Below are 19,726 nucleotides of genomic sequence, written 5' to 3' on the forward strand. Positions count from 1 at the left end.
TAAATGGGGTTCATTGAGCATCTTGGATAGATATCCTTTCGTCTTTCATGATGTCAGGGACGTTTTCTGCCAACGGATCTTCAACTATTCTCTCTGTGTTTTCTGTTATCCCTCCCTGTTCTGGGACTCCAATCACACGCAAGTTATTCTTGATAGAGTCCCACATGATTCTTAGGGTTTGTTCATTTTTTTAAATTCTTTTATCTGATTTTTTTTTTCAGCTATATTGGTGTCAATTCCCTGGTCCTCCAGATTTCCCACTCTGCATTCCAATTGCTCGAGTCTGCTCCTCTGACTTCCTGTTGTGTTGTCTAATTCTGTAATTTTATTGTTAATCTTTTGGATTTCTGAATGCTCTCTATGGATTCTTGCAACTTATTAATTTTTCCACTATGTTCTTGAATAATCTTTTTGAGTTCTTCAACTGCTTTATCAGTATGTTCCTTGGCTTTTTCTGTAGCTTGCCTTATTTCATTTCTGAGGTCATCCCTGATGTCTTGAAGCATTCTGTAAATTAGTTTTTTATATTCTGTATCTGGCAATTCCAGGATTGTATCTTCATTTGGGAAAGATTTTGATTCTTTAGTTTGGGGAGTTGTAGAAGCAATCATGGTCTGCTTCTTTATGTGGTTTGATATCGACTGCTGTCTCCAAGCCATCACTAAGATACTGTAGTGATTTATTCTATATTTGCTCACTGAATCTTATCTTGTTTTGTTTTCTTTCAGTATACATAGATGGGCTACTAGGTTGCGCTGTCTTGATTGTTGTAGCCCTTGACTCACTTATGTCCTATTACCAGCTGGTTTGGGCTGTTACCAGATATATAAGCCTGAGTCCATTCACTGTTCTTGAGTGGAATCTGATTTTGGGTCATCAAGTGTGTGGTGCAGACTGTCACCTATCCACCTAGAGAAGTAGTGGTGATAGTTGTGTGCACCAGATTCTAGTAGCAGCAGGGGTTCACACTCCGGAGGCACAGGATGCTGACAGGCTTCCCCCAAGTGCCAGTGAGGTAGGTGTGTCTCTATTCCTAAAGCACCTTGGTGGGTGGGCTCTGCAGCTGTACCTTAGGCCCCCAGTGCAAGTACCTCTACAGATGGGTAGGTGTCACCCTCCTTAGACCCCTAAGGCAGGAGGCTAGGTGGTCTGGGGGGAGCTTCAGCCCTCAGTTCCCTGTTGTGGGTCAGTGAGGGCTCTGTTGAATACGCAGAGGTATCAGACCTGGGAAACTTGTCTTTCCAGTACATCTGCTAAAACAAGTACAGTCAGATCCCTATCAGAATTGCCTTTGCATTATAATAGCTACCTTTTTCCCTGTAGGGATGAAAGCTCAAGACTGTGGATCACATATGCTTGGCTGGAGCTGGTTCTGTGTTTTTAGTCCAATTAGGGAAGGATTTTTGGTCCCTGGGTTTTTTGTAGCTGCTTCTCTCAGGCCAGGAGAATGGGTTAGGAAAAGACCGAAAAAAGAAAGAAAGAAAGACCGCAACGCAGTTCACTCTCTGGCTCAGGAAATTTCCATGTTAACGAAGTCACCTGGACAGGGGAGGGGAGGGTTCAGATAAATAGAAGAGAGTCGCACCCCGGAATATAGACAAAGTTACTTATCTTGCTTGGGATGACTGTTTTATCTGAGATTCCCGAGGGGCGCGTTGACTGTGTGCGCTGGCTGGGTAGAGATTGCCCCCAAGGGTCAGGCACGCGTCCCATGCTTGCGCTGTCTCAGAAGCCGTGGTTAGTTCCTCTGCTCCCAGTCCAAAGCCCAGCGCCAAGGTTCTCCGGCTGGGACACTGCACTCTCGGCTCCAAAACCAGTCGCTGCCTCCCGGTGACTTCTCCTCCTGTCAGCCGCGTTGCTGCACTGTCTGCGTGCACTGGCTGGGCTTCCCCCGAGGTCAGTTCTGGGGGCTAGGGCTGCATCCCGTGTTTGCGCCGTCTCAGGATGCCCTGCTCAGCTCCCCTGCGCCCAGTGCAAAGCCCAGCACCAAGGTTTCCTGACTGGGACGCTGGCTCTGGCTCCTCAAACAGTCGCTGCTTCCCCGTGGTTGTTCGTTCTCAGTCTCTGTCACTCAGGTCAACTCTTTAGATCTGTGTTTGATGGTCAGGGTTCGGAGATTGTTATGTATGTGATCGATTCACTTGTTTTTCCGAGTCTTTGTTGCAAGAGGGATCCAAGGTAGCTTCTACCTAGTCAGCCATCTTGGCCTCGCCCTGGGGACACATTTTAATGAAGCACTTCAACTAATTCACAAAAGAAGATACAGCCTTTCCTAACCTGTCCCATGTTTGGTCTGCAGTTACACACAGTTCAGTCAGTATTGTGGGTTAGGTATTTCATTTTGGATGAAAGGTTAGCCACAACCTGGCTTCTTTTAGATTTTATCTAATTTTTTTCATCCAAATGTAGTACACTGTGGCACCCATGCTGAGTCACGGTTGAGATGATTACATTTCAAAGAGGCCACGAAGGAGAACAGAAGGCCTTCCATGTGCCCTGGCTGCTGAGAGCCGCCAATGGGCTTCATCTTGTGAACACAGTAACACAGGGGATAACACAGACCCAGCCCACCAGGATGCTGGTCTGCTCCCAACCATGACAACGACGGCACTCCCCTCTGTCTCTCCTCTTCCCTGGCATCCCCTGCCCCAACTTCCCAAACACTCAGTGTGGTTTTTGATTCTTGGCTAGCTCCTTTCTGGTGCAGCCCACTCCAGCTGTGCTCAGAGTCTCTGTTCATTCCTCTTTCCCTCCCTCCCTATCTGGCTGTCTGCCTTTTGGCGCAGTCTTTAAGGGTTGGGATGGTTCTGCTCCTTATTTTCCCACCTTTCCTTTGTTTGGTGACATGTTTTCTCAGGCACACTCGCTCCCTGCTTTCATCTGTCCTAACCTAACCTCATGGGGCTGTGACAGTTCTCCTCCCTCCCTGTCTGTCCTTTTGAAGCCAGCTCTGAAGGTGAATAGCAGCTGGGCCGAGAACGCTAGTAACACAGACAGACTTTACCACCCTCCCATGTGGCCTAGCATCTGGTTGCAGTCATCAATGGCTTGGGCGCTACAGAGCAGACTTGAGTTCACCCCGAGTGTTACCAACTTGCCTCCAGAACCAGCAGAGGCTGTGGTGAGGATTCATTGTGACAGCATATGTGAAGTGCCTGGCCCAGACTGGATGATTAGTAAATCCTTGCTTTTACTATGTTTTAATATTCTATTAAATACCAAAGGCAGATCCTGATTAGGAGACCCTGGTTACCCTGAATTTTGCTTGTAGGTCACAGAATTTAGGAGTTATATCATAGGCTTTTGCTTAAACCCACTGCCATCGAGTTGATTCCAACTCATAGTGACCCTGTAGGACAGAGTAGAACTGCCCTATCGGGTTTCCTAGGCTGTGATCTTTACAGAAGCAGACTGCCACATCTTTCTCCTGTGGAGCGACTGGTGGGCTCTAACTACCAACCTTTCAGTTAGCAGCCAAGTGCTTAACCACTACACCACTAGGGTTCTCACTTTTTTTTTTAAGGTTCTTCCATCAAGGTCCTGGGTTCCAGGTATTTTTAACCTAACAATTTGAAATGCTGAGCCACTCCTTCCAGAAGAGATGGTCAAATTGCATTGTCTAGAATAATATTGGTTAAAGAAACTCTTTATGAAGGCTCCCGGAGTATGTGCTTTATTGGGAGAGGAAAGGCTGTGCCCTGGTGTCTCATTATTATCTTTTTTAGCCTCACAGACCTGTCTTTCTAGTCACCTTTAAGTTACTACAGGTTTGTTTCTGTCTTTAATATGTAACCGTTTCAGAGGGGCAAGAGTGTTTCAAAGGTTTGTAAGTTATAACTTCATAATGAAAGAACTGAAAACTTTGGGTTTAGGTCACTTACCAATTGTGTCATATTTCTCTGTGACATGGACACACTGAAGTGTGGACATCTTGTCTATGTATGTGAAGTAGACAAACCCAAACAACATATGTGTGTACATATGGAAAAGGTCTGGAATGATGTAATGTAAATCGTTAAGTGGTTTTTCCTGAGGAAGAGAGTGGGCATAGGTTGAGGGAGAAGGGGGCTGAAGGAAGACTTTCATACATTACCATATACATTTCTCTAAGGTTTGAATTTTTTAAAGAAAGTACACATGAGTCAGGAGCCCTGGTGGCACAGTGGTTAATGTGCTAAACTGCAAACCAAAAGGTCGTGGTTTGAATCCACCAGCCACTCCTTGAGAGAAAGATGTGGCAGTCTGCTTTTGTAAAGATTTACGGCCTAGGAAACCCTATGGGGCAGTTCTTCTCTGTCCTATAGGGTTGCTATGAGTCGGAATTGGCTCAATGGTAGTGGGTTTGGTTTTTGGTTTTATTCATGAGTTAGTTTTGTAATTTAGACTTTTTGTAACTATGACTTTCATATGTATCTTCCTGTGTAAGCTTCCTCTTCTGGTTCAGGTAAAGTGAACTGACCAGTTTTGCTTTTTTTTTTTCATTCCATTTGCCTAAACATACCTTTTAGGCATTTTACATTTTCCTAAGGATACCTTGGGACAAGGGCATATGCTTTACCAAACGTAAGCTATTTCCAAAATAGTATCCAAGTACTTAGCAATTCCCTGCCTGCTTTTTTCCTCTATATCTCGGTTGTTAGGCCTGCATAGGGGGCCCCATAGTCTCATCTAGGCTGTGGCACTGGGTATGAATGTGTCACGTGCCAGTTCTTCTGTCAGGTAGAAATGGCAGTCCACATGCCATGGAGAAAAGTTGGACAGACTCACTGTAAAGCACTTCGAAAGTACTGTGGACACTGCGTGCTTTAGAGGAGTCAGCCACCTGGCTATGTGGCCTCAGTGTTTCCCTTTAGTTTGTGATGGAATGGCAGAATTCTGCTTCTAACTGCTTTCTGCTGTTGGTGCGTAGCCAGAGGCTCCGAAAGTCTGGAAACTTTATATTGAATAAACTTATCGGAGCCACCTTGGCCTCTAACTGTGGCCAATTATATGTCTCCAAAAATGCTTTCTGCTTATTCTTTGCCAGGTACTGCTCAGTTTTTCCTCTTGAGCTACACTTCAATTCCTGAGCAGAACTTAAACTGACATTTCTCCAAGAATATTTGTGTGTGTGTGTGTGATAGAAATGGAAAGGCAGTAGAAAAAAAATTTTTTTTTTTGCTACTAGGTATATAAACTAACTCAAAGGGAATCATTCTTCTAGAGTCTGTGATATTATGACAGAAGATGTCTCCTTGGATGGTCTTAAGAAAACAAAAGCAACATAAACATCTAAACTTCCACTGCCTTATTAAATGTCAGTGCCAGCGCCTAAAGATTAAGGGTCTTTGACTCCCTTAATTAAATCTAACCAGAGCTGCTGTACTTGAGAAAAAAATGATTGTATATAATACTAAATTTATTCATCTTTTAAGCTGAGCCCCAGTATCTACAGATCAATATTTGATGTGTGGATCAATATTTATTTTGGAAAATGATGAGGAAGTACTGGACGTCCTATATGAACAGTTTACTAAACCTTGGCATGTTCTTTTGCGGCTCAGTTATCCCTACGTGTAGAGAATAGGTGTGTCTCATCAGTTTGGCCTACTTACGTCCTAATTCAGCTATACTTTGGGTAGTAGCACTTTCTGGGAAAGAGAATAGTTTTTCACTATTATACCAACATATAAGGTAAAAGAAGCTAATTATTTTCTGAGAAATGATAAAGAACAAATGCATAAATTTCTGTAAACTGAATTCTTAAAGGTTGAACACTTTTTTAAATAACTAAATTAATTTTAAATAACCAAATTGTTGTCAAATAATTTAAAAAGAGAGAAACTATAAATTAATACAGTTTGAATTGAAAAAGGAGAATGAACAAAGTGTTAAGAAATAATATGTTTGAAATATATAGTAATAAATTTGAAAGTCTTAAATGAATGATTCCTTGCAAATCTGGTCGAAGAACAGAAATTTGAGGGGGCTAAAATTGGATAAAGAAACCAAAAAATTGCCTACCAAAAGTAAAGTACCTGGGTCTCACATTACACAAATTGTTCCAAGAAAACATTCGTTCACCAAGCAAAATTGACTTTGTGCCAAGTACTACACTAGGCTTTTTAAAAATTCAATAAGTAAAAAATTCCACAGAGCTAGTTTTCTTATCTTGGAAGAAATTGGTACTGAACAAAGTAGGAAAAGAACATGAGGCACATGAAAAGAAAAAAAAATATTCCTGAAAGATAATCTAGTGTAATTACAGCAGTGTGGTTGAGAACGTTTGGTTCATGGGCCTTACCAATTAAACACATTAAATCTGGTCCCAAAGTGTCTATAAGCTTTATCATAAATTCTCTGGAGTTTGTGATTGTGTTTCTAAGCTTTAAATGACTTTCCATATTTATCTCCTTTTATGCTTATATGTTGAATGAAAAGTGTTTATAATTAAGAATATTAAGGTTTGTCTGATTAGTTTTTCAATGAAAACTTAAATCCTTACCTACTTGTTAATTTCAAACCACGTTCTACGTTTTGATTTATTTTTAGATTTCTTTTTTTCTTAATAGATGGAGAGACTAAAGCATCAGGAAGTTTTTTACTTGCTTAGGGTCACACACAGCTAGAACCTGGGTCTTATCCCTCTGGGTCCTAGTTCTTTCCACTTGACCTGGCTGCAAACCCAACAGTTACCCTGCTAAGAGATTATGCGTATACTTTCATGGAAAGGTGGGGTAGAGAAAAAGATGTTTAAGTAGAAAATAATAAATTGGGAGAATGGGGGAAACCCTGGTGGCATAGTGGTTAAGAGCTACGGCTGCTAACCAAAAGGCTGGCGGTTCAAATCCACCAGGTGCTCCTTTGGAAACTCTATGGGGCAATTCTATTCTGTCCTACAGGGTTGCTATGGGTTGGAATCAACTTGACGGCAGTGGGTTTGGTTTGGTTTGGGAGAATGGGGAGATTTGTTGAGTAGAAATGTTAGTGTGAAGTCCCAGGCATATTTTTCAAATAGCCAACTCAAATTTTTAAACTAATCATAATTTTATAGAGAAGAGCTATAGTCTAGTAATGAAGATGAAAAATTTACTCAACTATATGGTATAATAGTGTCAAAAAGAGACCACACCTGGAGTTTGGAACATTTTTCAAGAGCATGTTTCTCATTGTGGTGTTAGTGGGCCACTGGTGTTAAATGGGGATTTGTGACCCCATCCTAGAAGCACAGGCTGCAGGTGATCCTGATGTGCATTAAGGTTTTTAAGGTTGTGAGTGACTGCCCTGAGGCGTACTAGCAAGCTTGGTATTCCACAGGTGTGCTTCATTTGATCGCTCCTTCCTTCCCAGCTCTAGGAACAGTTCCAGCCATTCCCTGCTGTTGCCCTCATGACTGCTTGGACAGCTACTTAATCTCTCCTAGCATCACTTTTTTCATCTATAAAATGGGAATAACATTAATACCCAACTGACAAAATTGTGATGAGAAACACCAGTGAGATAATGCATGTCAGTGTTGAGCAATGCTTGGCACTTAGTAAACACTAAATAAATGATAATTACTATCATAGGCATGAAGGAGCCCTCGCGGCACAATGGTTTGCAGCAAACCAAAAAGTTGGTGGTTTGATAGAAAAGGAAGGGATATTTCTGAATTCATTCTATGAAGCCAGCATAACCAGGATACCAAAACCAGGCAAAGACATCACAAAACAGAAAATTACAGACCAATATCCCTTATGCATATAGATACAAAAATGCTAGCCAATAGAATTCAGCATCATATTAAAAAAAAAAAAAAATACACCCCCACCAAGTGGGATTCATACCAGGTATACAAGAATGGTGTGTTTATGCAAGAATGGTTCAACATTAGAAAATCAATCAGCATAATCCACCACAGAAATAAAAGAATCACATGATCATCTCAATTGATGCAGAAAAGGTATTTGACAAAGTCTAACACCCACTCCTGATAAAAACTCTCAATAAAACAGGTATAGAAGGGAAATTCCTCAACATAATAAAGGTCAGTATGAGTTGGAGTTGACTCACCAGCAATGGGTTTTTTTTTGTTTGTTTTTTATAGAAAACCAACAGCCAACATCATTCTTAATGGAGCAAAGCTGAAAATATTGCCTTTGAAAACAGGAACGAGACAAGGGATGCCCTTTATCACCACTCCTATTTAACGTTATTAATTTAACATTAGCTGGAAGTCCTAGCTAGAGCAATAAGGCAAAAGAAAGAAATAAAGGTCATCCAAATTGGTAAGGAAGTAAAACTGTCCCTACTTGCAGATGATATGATTCTATACATAGAAAGCCCAAAAGACTCCATGAGAAAACTACTGGAAAAATAGAGTCAACAGAGTAGAAGGATACAAGATAAACATACAAAAATCAGTTGGATTCCTATACACCAATAAAGAAAACTACAAAAAGGAAATCAGGAAAGCAATACTATTTATAATAAAAAAAAAATAGCCCCTTTAAAAAAAAAAATACTCAGGAATAAATCTAACCAGGAATGTAAAAGACCTGTACAAAGGAAACTACAAAACACTACTGCAAGAAACCAAAAGAGACCTACATAAATGTAAAAAAATACCACGCTCATGGATAGGTAGACTCAACATTGTGAAAATGTCAATTCTATCCAAAGCAATCTACAAGTACAATGCAATTCCAATCCAAATACCAACAGCATTCTTTAAAGAGATGGAAAAACTAATCATCAACTTTATATGGAAAGGGAAGAGGCCCCGGATAAGTAAAGCACTAATGAAAAAGAATAAAGTAAGAGGACTTGCACAACCTGACTTCAGAAACTACTATACAGCTATGGTAGTCAAAACAGCCTGGTACTGGTACAACCAGTGGATCAGAATTTTAAGAACCCAGATGTAAATCCATCCACCTACAGCCACCTGATCTTCAACAAAGGCCCAAAGTCCATCAAATAGGGAAAAGACAGTCTTTTTAACAAATGTTACTGGCAAAACTGGATATCCATCTGCAAAAAATGAAACAGGACCCATACCTCACACCTACACAAAAACTAATTCAAATGGATTAAAGGTCTAAATATAAAACCCAAAACTATAAAGATCATAGAAGAAGAAATAGGGTCAATGCTAGAGGCTCTAATACACGGCATAAACAGGATACAAACCATAACTAACAATACACAGACACCAGAAGATAAGCTAGATAACTGGGAATTTCTAAAAATTAAACACTTAGCTTATCAAAAAACTTCACCAAAAGAGTAAAAAGAGAATGTACAGACTGGGAAAAACCTTTTTTGGCTATGACAAATCCAACAGAGGTCTCATTTCTAAAATCTACAGGAAAATCCAACATCTCTACAACAAAAAGACAAATAATCCAATTAAAAAATGGGCAAAGGATTTGAACAGACACTTCACCAAAAAGACATTCAAGCAGCTAACAGACTCATGAGGAAATGCTCTCGATCAGTAGCCATTAGACAAATGCCAGTCAAAACCACAGTTAGATACCATCTCACCCCGTCATTGCTAGCATGAAAACAGAAAATAACAAATGGAGAGGCTGTGGGGAGATTGGAACTCTTAAGCACTGTTGGTGGGAATGCAAAATGGTATAACCATTTTGGAAAATGATATGTTCTTCCTTAAAAAGCTGAAAATAGAAATACCATATGATCCAGCAATCTCACTCCTAGGAACATATCCTAGAGATATAAGAGCTGACACATGAATAGACATATGCACGCCCATGTTCATTGTAGCATTGTTCACAATAGCAAGAAGATAGAAATAACCTAAGTGCCCATCAACAGATGAATGGATCAGCAAACCATGGCACATACACACAGTGGAATACTACATAACGGTAAAGAACAATATGAATCTGCTAAACATCTCACAACATGGATGAATCTGGAAGGCATTACGGTGAGTGAAATAAGTCAATCCGAAAAGGACAAATACCATGTGAGACCTCTACTATAAAAACTCATGAAAAGGTTTGAACACAGAAAGAAACAATCTTTGATGGTTATGAGGGAGAGGAAAGGTGAGGAGGGATAAACACTAACTAGACAATAGATAAGTGTTAACTTAGGTGAAGGGTAAGACAGTACACAATACTGGGGAAGCCAGCATAACTTGACCAAGGAAGCTCCATAGACACATCCAAACTCCCTGAGGAGCCGATTACTGGACTGAGGTCTGGCGACTATGGTCTCAAAGAACATCTAGCTCAATTGGTGTAACATAGTTTATAAAGAAAATGTTCTACATCCTACTTTGATAAGTAGCATCTAGGGTCTTAAAAGTTTGTGAGTAGCCATGTAAGATACTCCACTGGTCTCACCCAGTGGAGCAAGGGAGAATGAAGAAAACCAAAGAAAAAGGAAAGATTAGTCCAAAGGACTAATGGGCCACAACTACCACAGCCTCCACCAGACTGAGTCCAGCACAATTAGATAGTGCCTGGCTCTGATAGGAATCACAATAGAGGGTCCCAGACAGAGCTAGGGAAAAATGTAGAACAAAATTCTAACTTAAAAAGAAAAAACAACCAGACTTACTGGTCTGACAGAGACCGGAGACACCCATTTAGCTCAGTACTGAAGTCACTCCTGAGGTTCACCTTTCAGCCAAAGATTAGACAGGCCCATAAAATGAGACTAAGTGGGCACACCAGCCCAGGGGGCAAGGACGAGAAGGCAGGAGGGGACAGGAAAGCTGGTAATGGGGAACCCAAGGTTGAGAAGGGGAGAGTGTTGACATGCCATGGGGTTGGCAACCAGTGTCACAAAACAGTATGTGTATTGTTTAATAAGAAAATAGTTTGCTCTGTAAACCTTCATCTAAAGTATGATAAAAAAAAAAAATCATAATTCCAGTTAGCTTTCTTAAAAAAAAAAAAAGGTTGGTAGTTCGAACCCATTCAGCGGCTCTGTGGGAGAAAAGACCTGGCAATCTGCTTCTGTAAAAGAATACAGCCTAGAAAACCCTATGGCACTACTACTCTGTCACACTGGGTCACTGTGAGTTGGAATCTACGTGAAGTCACCTGACAACACCATCATCATACACAAACTTTTTCAAAACTTGATGCTTTTTAAAACATTTCTTCTGCTGACTAATGAAGTGTTCAGTTTTAATTCTTTGCTTAAAAAGGTTATTGAATGGTCTGCTCCCTCCTTTTTTTGTACCCACCATACTTTAATATATAACTGTGGCGGCATCTGGAACTTCATTTGCATTTATTCACATGTCCATCTCCCTACAACCCAAGGGTAGGAACCAGATTGTATTCATTGCTGAAATCTCTAGCACGGTGCCTATCAAATGACACCAAAATCAGGTGTTTGACGAATGAGTGAATTTGAGCTGATATTCAAGGAACAGATATTTATTGAACACTGACCAGGTGCAAGATCCTTAAACTTCATAATATGAAGCCTAAAGATGAATTTGTTACAGACTCTGCCCTCAAAAAGCTTACATGCTGGCAGGCAAGGTAAGAATAAAAGTAGTTATTTTTCTCCCTTGTGCCTTAATGGAAATATTGAGATAGTGGTAGGAGAAGTCAGGAGATGGTGGCGGAAGTTATTATGTGTGTAAAATCAAGATGAGCTAGGGGAAAAAGAAACAAAACTAACGAGTAATCACTTAGAAGTCCTGAGCATGTTGCTCAGTAATTGTAAAGTTCACCTTTCCTGAGAGCAGAGTTGACACTGTGGTGTCTGTCCTAGGTACTCTCCTTTTTCTTCATTGGTCTGATGTCCATGATGATTCCCTTGTGTAGTGTCTTTGGGGCCCTCATTGCTGTCTGTCTCATCATGGGTCTCTTCGATGGATGCTTCATCTCCATCATGGCTCCCATTGCTTTTGAGTTAGTTGGTGCCCAGGATGTCTCCCAAGCAATTGGATTTCTACTTGGATTCATGTCTATACCCATGACGGTGGGCCCACCCATTGCAGGTAAGTGTAATGATTCTATAGTTATTATAATATTAATTCATACCATTTCCCACTACAGTTCCTAAGTTTCACTTATATGTAAAATATATCACATCGTAACTTTTGATTATTAGCCTTTTGCTTTTGTGTGTGCCTTATTTATAACATCTTTGGAAAGACCAGCTATAGAAAAAGTTTGCTGGGGAGTTCTTCTTATCCCTGCTGGCATCTAAGATGCTTAGTAAAACACCTGACAGTAAGTTTCTGGGCTTTGAGCTTTCACGGTTCCTATATTTCACTTATTATGTGCTTTGAGGAATGGGAAAATGGCTTCTCTTTTTTAAAGATAAGGATTCTGAAAGATTTCTAAATATGTACCTTGTAAATGCTTTATGTAAAACATAACATCTCCCTGAGGAGGAGGTGATGAAAAATAGCATTTAGTGTAAATAACTCAAATGTCCATCAATGGATGAATGGATAAACATGTTATGATATATACATACACACAGAGAATATTATTCAACCATAAAAAAGAATAAAGTACTGATACTTGCTACAGTGTGGATGAACTTTGAAAACATTATGCTAAGTTAAAGAAGACAGACACAGAAGGTCACATATTATATGATTCTATTTATGTGAAATATCCAGAATAGGTAAATCCATAGAGACAAAACAGATGGGTGGTTGTCAGAGGCTGGGGGGAGGCGGAGTAAAAGCTGCTTAATGGGTACAGGGTTTCCTTTTGGGGTGATGAAAATGTTTTCAGACTAGATAGAGGTGGGTTGCACAATGTTGTGAATGTACTAAGTAACACTGAATTGTTCACTGTACCTCAGAAGAAAGGCTGGGTGATCTGCTTTAAAAAAAATCACCCATTGAAAACCCTGATACACATGGGGTTGCCATGAGCTGGAATTGACTTGATAGCAACTTTTTTTCCTTTTTTTTTTAAATATATGTTGTAGCTTTAGAAATCATTTGAATGATGGTGTAAAGATGTCTCAAGTTCAGTATTACTTGGATTCCAGTATGAATAAATATTGTAACAAGATTCAATAAAATGTAAATATATGTACTGTCACCTGTTTTTGGCACATGAAGGTGTCAGAGAAAGTTCAACTCAATGCATTTTCACATCCAGAACCACATACATCTAGCAAATTCACCATTTGGGGACGTAGTCATAAATCAAGGAAACACAGTTACTACTTTGCAGACCAAATAGATTCCATAGAGTATATTTTAAAGGTCACAGTCCTCCCTGTAGGAGAACCTTCCACTCCTTCCCTTCTCCCCCAGGCAATACACCACTCACTCTTATTTTTACACCCTACAAGGTTAGTTACAGAGCCCTGGTGGTACACTGGTTAAGCACTCGGCTGCTAACCAAAAGGTCGGTGTTTTGAAACCACCAGCCGCTCCACGAGAGAAAGACATGGCAGTCTGCTCCCTTAAAGATTTACAGCATTGGAAACCCTGTGGGGCAGTTCTACTGTGTCTTATAGGGTCGCTATGAGTCGGAATTGACTCGACAGCAAATGGTTTGAGTTTGACAAGCTCAGTTATAGGGTTTCCAACTCCACAGTAGACTACAAAAGCAGCATTTTAGCAGGAGCGATGTTTGCTACCAGAAGGGACTGATGACAGACAGACCAAGAATAAGGGGAGGTAACAGGAAACTTCCAAAGCAGGCAGAATAACAACACACAGCAAAAGGCAGCAGAAAGCCTCTAGCTCACCAGTAGGTTCTGGGGGCACCATACTATTACAGCAAAATATAATAACTAGTGTTTCTAAGGGTGAAAGGCTTGGTTACATATGGGATATTCTCATTTAAAAAGATAGGGAAATTGTGTATTTTAAGTATATTACGTACGTAAAGATATTGTATATTTTAGATTTCTATCTGGAACGAGTGTGTACATATTTTAATGTGTTGGTACTTGACAAATCATCAACTATTTGTTTAGCAAAGTCAGATATTCAGTACAATATGTTCCCTGGACATTGAGATAACTGAGGTTTTATTGTAATTAAACCTAAACCTATTGGGGCAGTTCTACTCTGTCCTATAGGTCGCTATGAGAGTTATTGTAATTACTAAAGTTTAAAACACTTAGATAACTCTAAAAACCTTGAGTACCGGATTTTGTTAGAGAAATGAAGAATAAGGAGCACTCTAAGTAACTGTTTTTAGAAGCAGAGCCCAAGGGTCTATGAAAGTGCCACACATACATACTTATATTTTCCTCCATTTGCTGACAAACCTTAGTGTCTTTCCAAAATGTATTTAACAATCTAAATTTCTCATCCAACTCTTAGATTTATAATTTTGATTGATTTTGAATTATAGTTTAAAACAGTTTCATGTTATTTCATTAAAAAAAAAAAAAAAAAAAAAACTGGCCCAAGATTGGTTTGAAATATAGACCTTTTGAGTGAGAGAAGTTTCATCTTGATGGTCTCTTCACCTCCTGCTGAAGAAAAGACGTTTACACCATGTGTCAGAATATCCCAACTGGCCTTTGAGGGGTTTGGGGAATGCCAAAACTTTTCCTTGCAAATATTTCTAACAAGTCACATCTTGGTATGAAAATCCAAAGGCCTAGAGTCTATGACAAGAGTAAAGATAGGAGATCTTTGTATAAGAAAAAGTTTCTATTTCAGACCCATTTTCTGATATGAAGATCTCCTATCTTTAGTCTCGTCACAGAACAGTTTGAAATGTATATATTTTGAGTTTTGTGTGAGAGAGAAGTGTCATCTTGACAGTCTGTCTGCCATACTGGATACGTTGCTTGAACCAGTTCTGCTGAGGTGAAGTTACTAGTTTGGGACTAGGCCGGACTGATCAGAAACCCCCAAAAGCCACACCGTTATCTTTTGGTGACAGTTTTTTCCCTTCTCAGGGTTACTTCGTGACAAGCTGGGCTCCTATGACGTGGCATTCTACCTTGCTGGACTCCCTCCCCTGATTGGAGGTGCTGTGCTTTGTTTTATTCCGTGGATCCATAGTAAGAAGCAAGGAGGGACCAATAAAACCACTGGAGGAGAAAAGGTGGAGAAAATGTTGGAGAACCAGAACTCTGTGCTATCAAGCTCATCCGGACTCCTCAAGAAAGAATCTGACTCTGTTATTTAATGTCTTACATACCTGCATCAGACTGGACTTGCTTTCAGAAGTTAAAGCAACTTTTCCTTTTATATGAATTGCAAATTTCTTATTTTTTTAAATCACATCCTAGGAATAGCACAATAATTGGGAAATAGAACCCTTATCACTACAGAACCATTTTTGGCCACCGAATAGCTGGTATATCCACAAGTCTGAGGGCAGTGACTCTGATGCATGAAAACATGTCTCAAAGTCAAATTATATTTAATTGTGAGAATTTGAAGCTATCTCAGTAAAAAACCAACTTTGGAAACTGTGAATGCTATTTAGCTTGTACAGATATTTAAAAATACCTCAAGCTATACTGAAAGGGTTACAGTTTGGGTAGGACTGGAAATACTGTTCATTGTCTCACCTGATATCTTTATCTGGTACCTTTGTTTTAACGTCTGTTATTTGGAAACTTCTTGCAAAATTTAACCCTGAATTCCGTGTAGTACCAGATATACTTAAACCTAAAGTCTGTGTTAAAGGTACTTGCCTACTGTTGAATAAGCTATGACATTATTAAGATATCCTGACTTGCTCCAGTGTCAAGGGACCTGTCTTGGAAGAGATGCTAAGGATGTATTTAGAATCAATATGTGCTATGAAAGGTTCCTGTTCATAAAGGCAGAGCAGTTCAGAAATCAGGCATTCTTCCATTTATGTTTTTCTTTCAGTTTGTAGTGTTTTACTCAAGTAGTCAGAAAGACCCCAATTTTCTGAATTTGTTTAAATTGTAATAATAAAGTAAAATAGAATGAGTGAAAGAAATTCTGCAATTTTAACTTAGAATTTTTCTGACTTCTGGATTTGTTAGCACTAGGACCTGATATTTAAATAAAAGCATTATTGGGCATATTATCCAGTTGCAGTTACAGGCACAAATGGAGGGGAAAAAAACCCAGTTTGTATTCATGAAGAAAATATCCATTTCTGATAGAAGTAATTGCTTAAACTGGTTTATGAAATTAATTGGCCTTAAAAGGCCAGAAGTACTTAAAAAGAGAAACAACTTCTAGATTTCCAAATTTTTTAGCAAAAATTTACGTTTATATTTATTTATTTATCCTAGTTTGCATACCATTAACATTCCCATTATTTTTCTTGTTTATCCGTAGAATATCCTGTTATTAGAGTTTCAAAAAACTCATTGCTGTCAAGTTGATTCCTACTCACAGCGATCGTATAGGACACAGCAGAACTGCCCCATACGGTTTCCAAGACTGTACCTGCCACAGCTTTTTCCTGTGGAGCAGCTGGTGGGTTTGAACTGCTGGCCTTTTGGTTGTGGCTAAGCGCTTACCCACTGCACTACCAGGGCTCCTTTTAGCATTTCAATGACCCAGAATTAAAACCAAAGTCATGTCATGTCAATTAAAACCAAAACCATACTCATTTACAAAGACAGAAATACTTTCCTTATCTATGTTTTTGTTTTAGATCATTAAAAGTAAATAATATGCAAGGTATATTTAAAATCCTAGCTACAGATGTACATTAGATCTTTCTCAACTGTAGCTTATTCACCTGGAAAGAATGCTGTCTTCTAAAATACCTCCAGGGTCTGTTTCTAAATTCTCTGTAAGAAAAGAGAAGCTTAATGTATCATTTTACTACTTTTCTTTTCAGCTCCTCATCTCTGAGAGGCACAGTCCTTCCATTCTTTGTCTCTAGCTGAGGATGGAGATACCTGGATTTATAGTTGTTGATTTGGGGGAGAAGGGGTAGGGAGGTGGAGAGAAGTGAGGCAGTGAATTGAGCAGTTGGAAAATCCAATGACTTTTCCCTTCAGTTTCAACTCTTTCATCTCCCACCTTGAAAGATCAAAGTGTATGTGCTAATTGTAGAATTTATTTTTAATAGGATTTTAAATTATTTTGATTGTGAAGATATTCAGCAATTTACTATGCCATACACACAGCTGCAACTTGCTACTTCCAACATTTCTGTATTTCATATTCAGGGCATTTTGTCTACAGAAGGCCTTGTTGCAGGAAAAAAAATGTACATTTGAACCATACTGATTTTAAGCTTTTAGAAAACAATTCAGAGATGATAATGTAATACATTATCGAATTCTTTATTTATGCCCAGTTATATAAAAATTACTTCCACACTATTATTAGTGCTTTTGAGAAGTTCAGCAAAAACACACAGCTAAGACCAACCATTAAGCCTGCCATTATAAAAGGTTTACTTTTTTAAAAATAGTTTCAGCGCAAGCTCCTAAAGACCTTCAGATGTACAGACTAATTCTAAAATGGAGAATTTAATCTGTAAAGACCTCCAAAATGTTTTTACTTGCAAATTTGGCTGGTTTTAGAGAAAAAAAATTAATAATCTGCAACCCAAAGATTTGATCTTGCATGGTTAAGCTTCCATATTAAAACAGCAAAGTGAATTAAGTATTGTAATAAAACTTAGTTATCAGCATATTGGGAAACCCTGGTGGCATAGCAGTTAAGTGCTACTGCTGCTAACCAAAGGGTCGGCAGTTCAGATCCGCTAGGCGCTCCTTGGAAACTCTATCGGGCAGTTCTACTCTGTCCTGTAGGGTTGCTATGAGTTGGAATCAACTCGACGGCACTGGGTTTGGGTTTTTTTTGGATCAGCATATTGCATTTGTGTGTAATATTATATATATGTAGTTTTTCAGTCTAATAGAATGAATCAACCTGGATCTATAACTGAAGAAAAAAAAACCCATTTCTGTCAAGTAGATTCCAACTCATAGGGACGCTACAGGACAGAGTAGAGCTGCCCATAGGGTTGCCAAGGCTGTACATTTTTACAGAAGCCAACTGCTACGTCTTTCTCTCTCTTGGAGCAGCTGAACCTTTTGGTTAGTGGCCGAGCACTTTAACCACTACACCAGCAGGGCTCCTTTTAATACTGAAAAAACCCACAATAATGAGCTTCCACAGAGAGTCCTCTGTTGTAATAATGTAAAGTTAAAAAACAAAAGTATAAAAGGTAAGATGCTAAATTCTATGAGACGCATATTTAGTAAGATATGTGTTCGGTAAGAAAAAAAAGTCTAAGATATACAAACCAAGAAAATGAAAAATATTAATAAGGTTTTGTGTGTGTTTTGGGACCAAGAAATATTTAGCTTTTCAGTCAAAACAGTCATTTCTAATTTCTGAACACAATGTTACTGCTGCAATAAAGTGACCTTATGGGCCTATATTTTTGTTTTGTTCAATCCAGACAGTTTTTTGAGCAGAAAAGAATACGGAGTCAGAGAACTCTGTTTTCTGTCTCATCATCCTAATTGTCACAACCCCTGTAAGAAGGGGGTGATTCTTTCCAGAAACTCGGGATCAGATACTATTATAACAGATGCCAAGGATCTTCAAGAAACGTTGTGGTTAAATTTTATTGCAGTGGATATTATTGAGGTCCATCCATTTTGGTAATAATGTGCCGCCTAGATTGTTGGTACTTTATTCAAAATTTGTAAATCTCTTTGATCACAGTCGCAGTGCTTACTCTATGGCCCTATTTTTTTTTTTTTTTGATAATAATTTTTATTGAGCTTTAAGTGAACGTTTACAAATCAAGTCAGTCTGTCACATAAAAGCTTATATACACCTTACTCCATACTCCCACTTACTCTCCCCCTAATGAGTCAGCCCTTCCAGTCTCTCCTTTCATGACAATTTTGCCAGTTTCTAACCCTCTCTACCCTCCTATCTCCCCTCCAGACAGGAGATGCCAACACAGTCTCAAGTGTCCACCTGATACAAGTAGCTCACTCTTCATCATCATCTCTCTCCTACCCATTGTCCAGTCCCTTCCATGTCTGATGAGTTGTCTTCGGAAATGGTTCCTGTCCTGGGCCAACAGAAGGTTTGGGGACCATGACCGCCGGGATTCCTGTAGTCTCAGTCAGACCATTAAGTCTGGTCTTTTTATGAGAATTTGGGGTCTGCATCCCACTGATCTCCTGCTCCCTTAGGGGTTCTCTGTTGTGCTCCCTGTCAGGGCAGTCATTGGTTGTGGCCGGGCACCATCAAGTTCTTCTGGTCTCAGGATGATGTAAGTCTCTGTTTCATGTGGCCCTGTCTCTTGGGCTTGTAGTTATTGTGTGACCTTGGTGTTCTTCATTGTCCTTTGATCCAGGTGGGTTGAGACCAATTGATGCATCTTAGATGGCTGCTTGTTAGCAGTTAAGACCCCAGACGCCACACTTCAAAGTGGGATGCAGAATGTTTTCATAATAGAATTATTTTGCCAATTGACTTAGAAGTCCCGTTAAGCCTCTATGGTCCTATTTTAAGACTTGTAATTTCCACTGGAAATTGCATAGTGCTTGCATCAGACATCAAATTCTGGTCATAAATAGAAACAACTTTTTACATTTCATGATTCCTCTATTATGTGTTTATACATGTTTTCAGATGATCTCATGGGCTCTCTGCCCAAGTATGGCGAAACCTATAATGCTATTAGCTTCAACTTCCCACACCTTTAAAGTAAATGTACATTTAGTTGCAAAGCGAAAGTATGTTTCTTTTGGTAATTCTAATGTCTCTTAACTGTATTTAAGAATATTTTAATTTATACCAATGTTATTTCTAAAATGTCCTACGTACAGATGGTTGTTGATGTTAAATCAA

General features: G+C 39.3%; 1 protein-coding gene across 1 annotated transcript in view; it reads left to right on the forward strand.

Moving 5' to 3' along the window:
• Positions 1-18,636, forward strand: part of SLC16A10 (solute carrier family 16 member 10) — a 157,271-nt gene extending 138,635 nt beyond the window's left edge. The window contains exons 5-6 of the mRNA XM_003404290.3: positions 11,731-11,959; positions 14,854-18,636. Of these exons, the coding sequence (XP_003404338.1) occupies positions 11,731-11,959; positions 14,854-15,086 (462 nt within the window). The 3' untranslated portion in view covers positions 15,087-18,636. The remainder of the gene's footprint in view (positions 1-11,730; positions 11,960-14,853) is intronic.
• The last annotated feature ends 1,090 nt before the right edge of the window (positions 18,637-19,726 follow it).

This window comes from Loxodonta africana, chromosome 1 (genome assembly GCF_030014295.1).
Source record: "Loxodonta africana isolate mLoxAfr1 chromosome 1, mLoxAfr1.hap2, whole genome shotgun sequence".
NCBI lineage: Eukaryota > Metazoa > Chordata > Mammalia > Proboscidea > Elephantidae > Loxodonta > Loxodonta africana.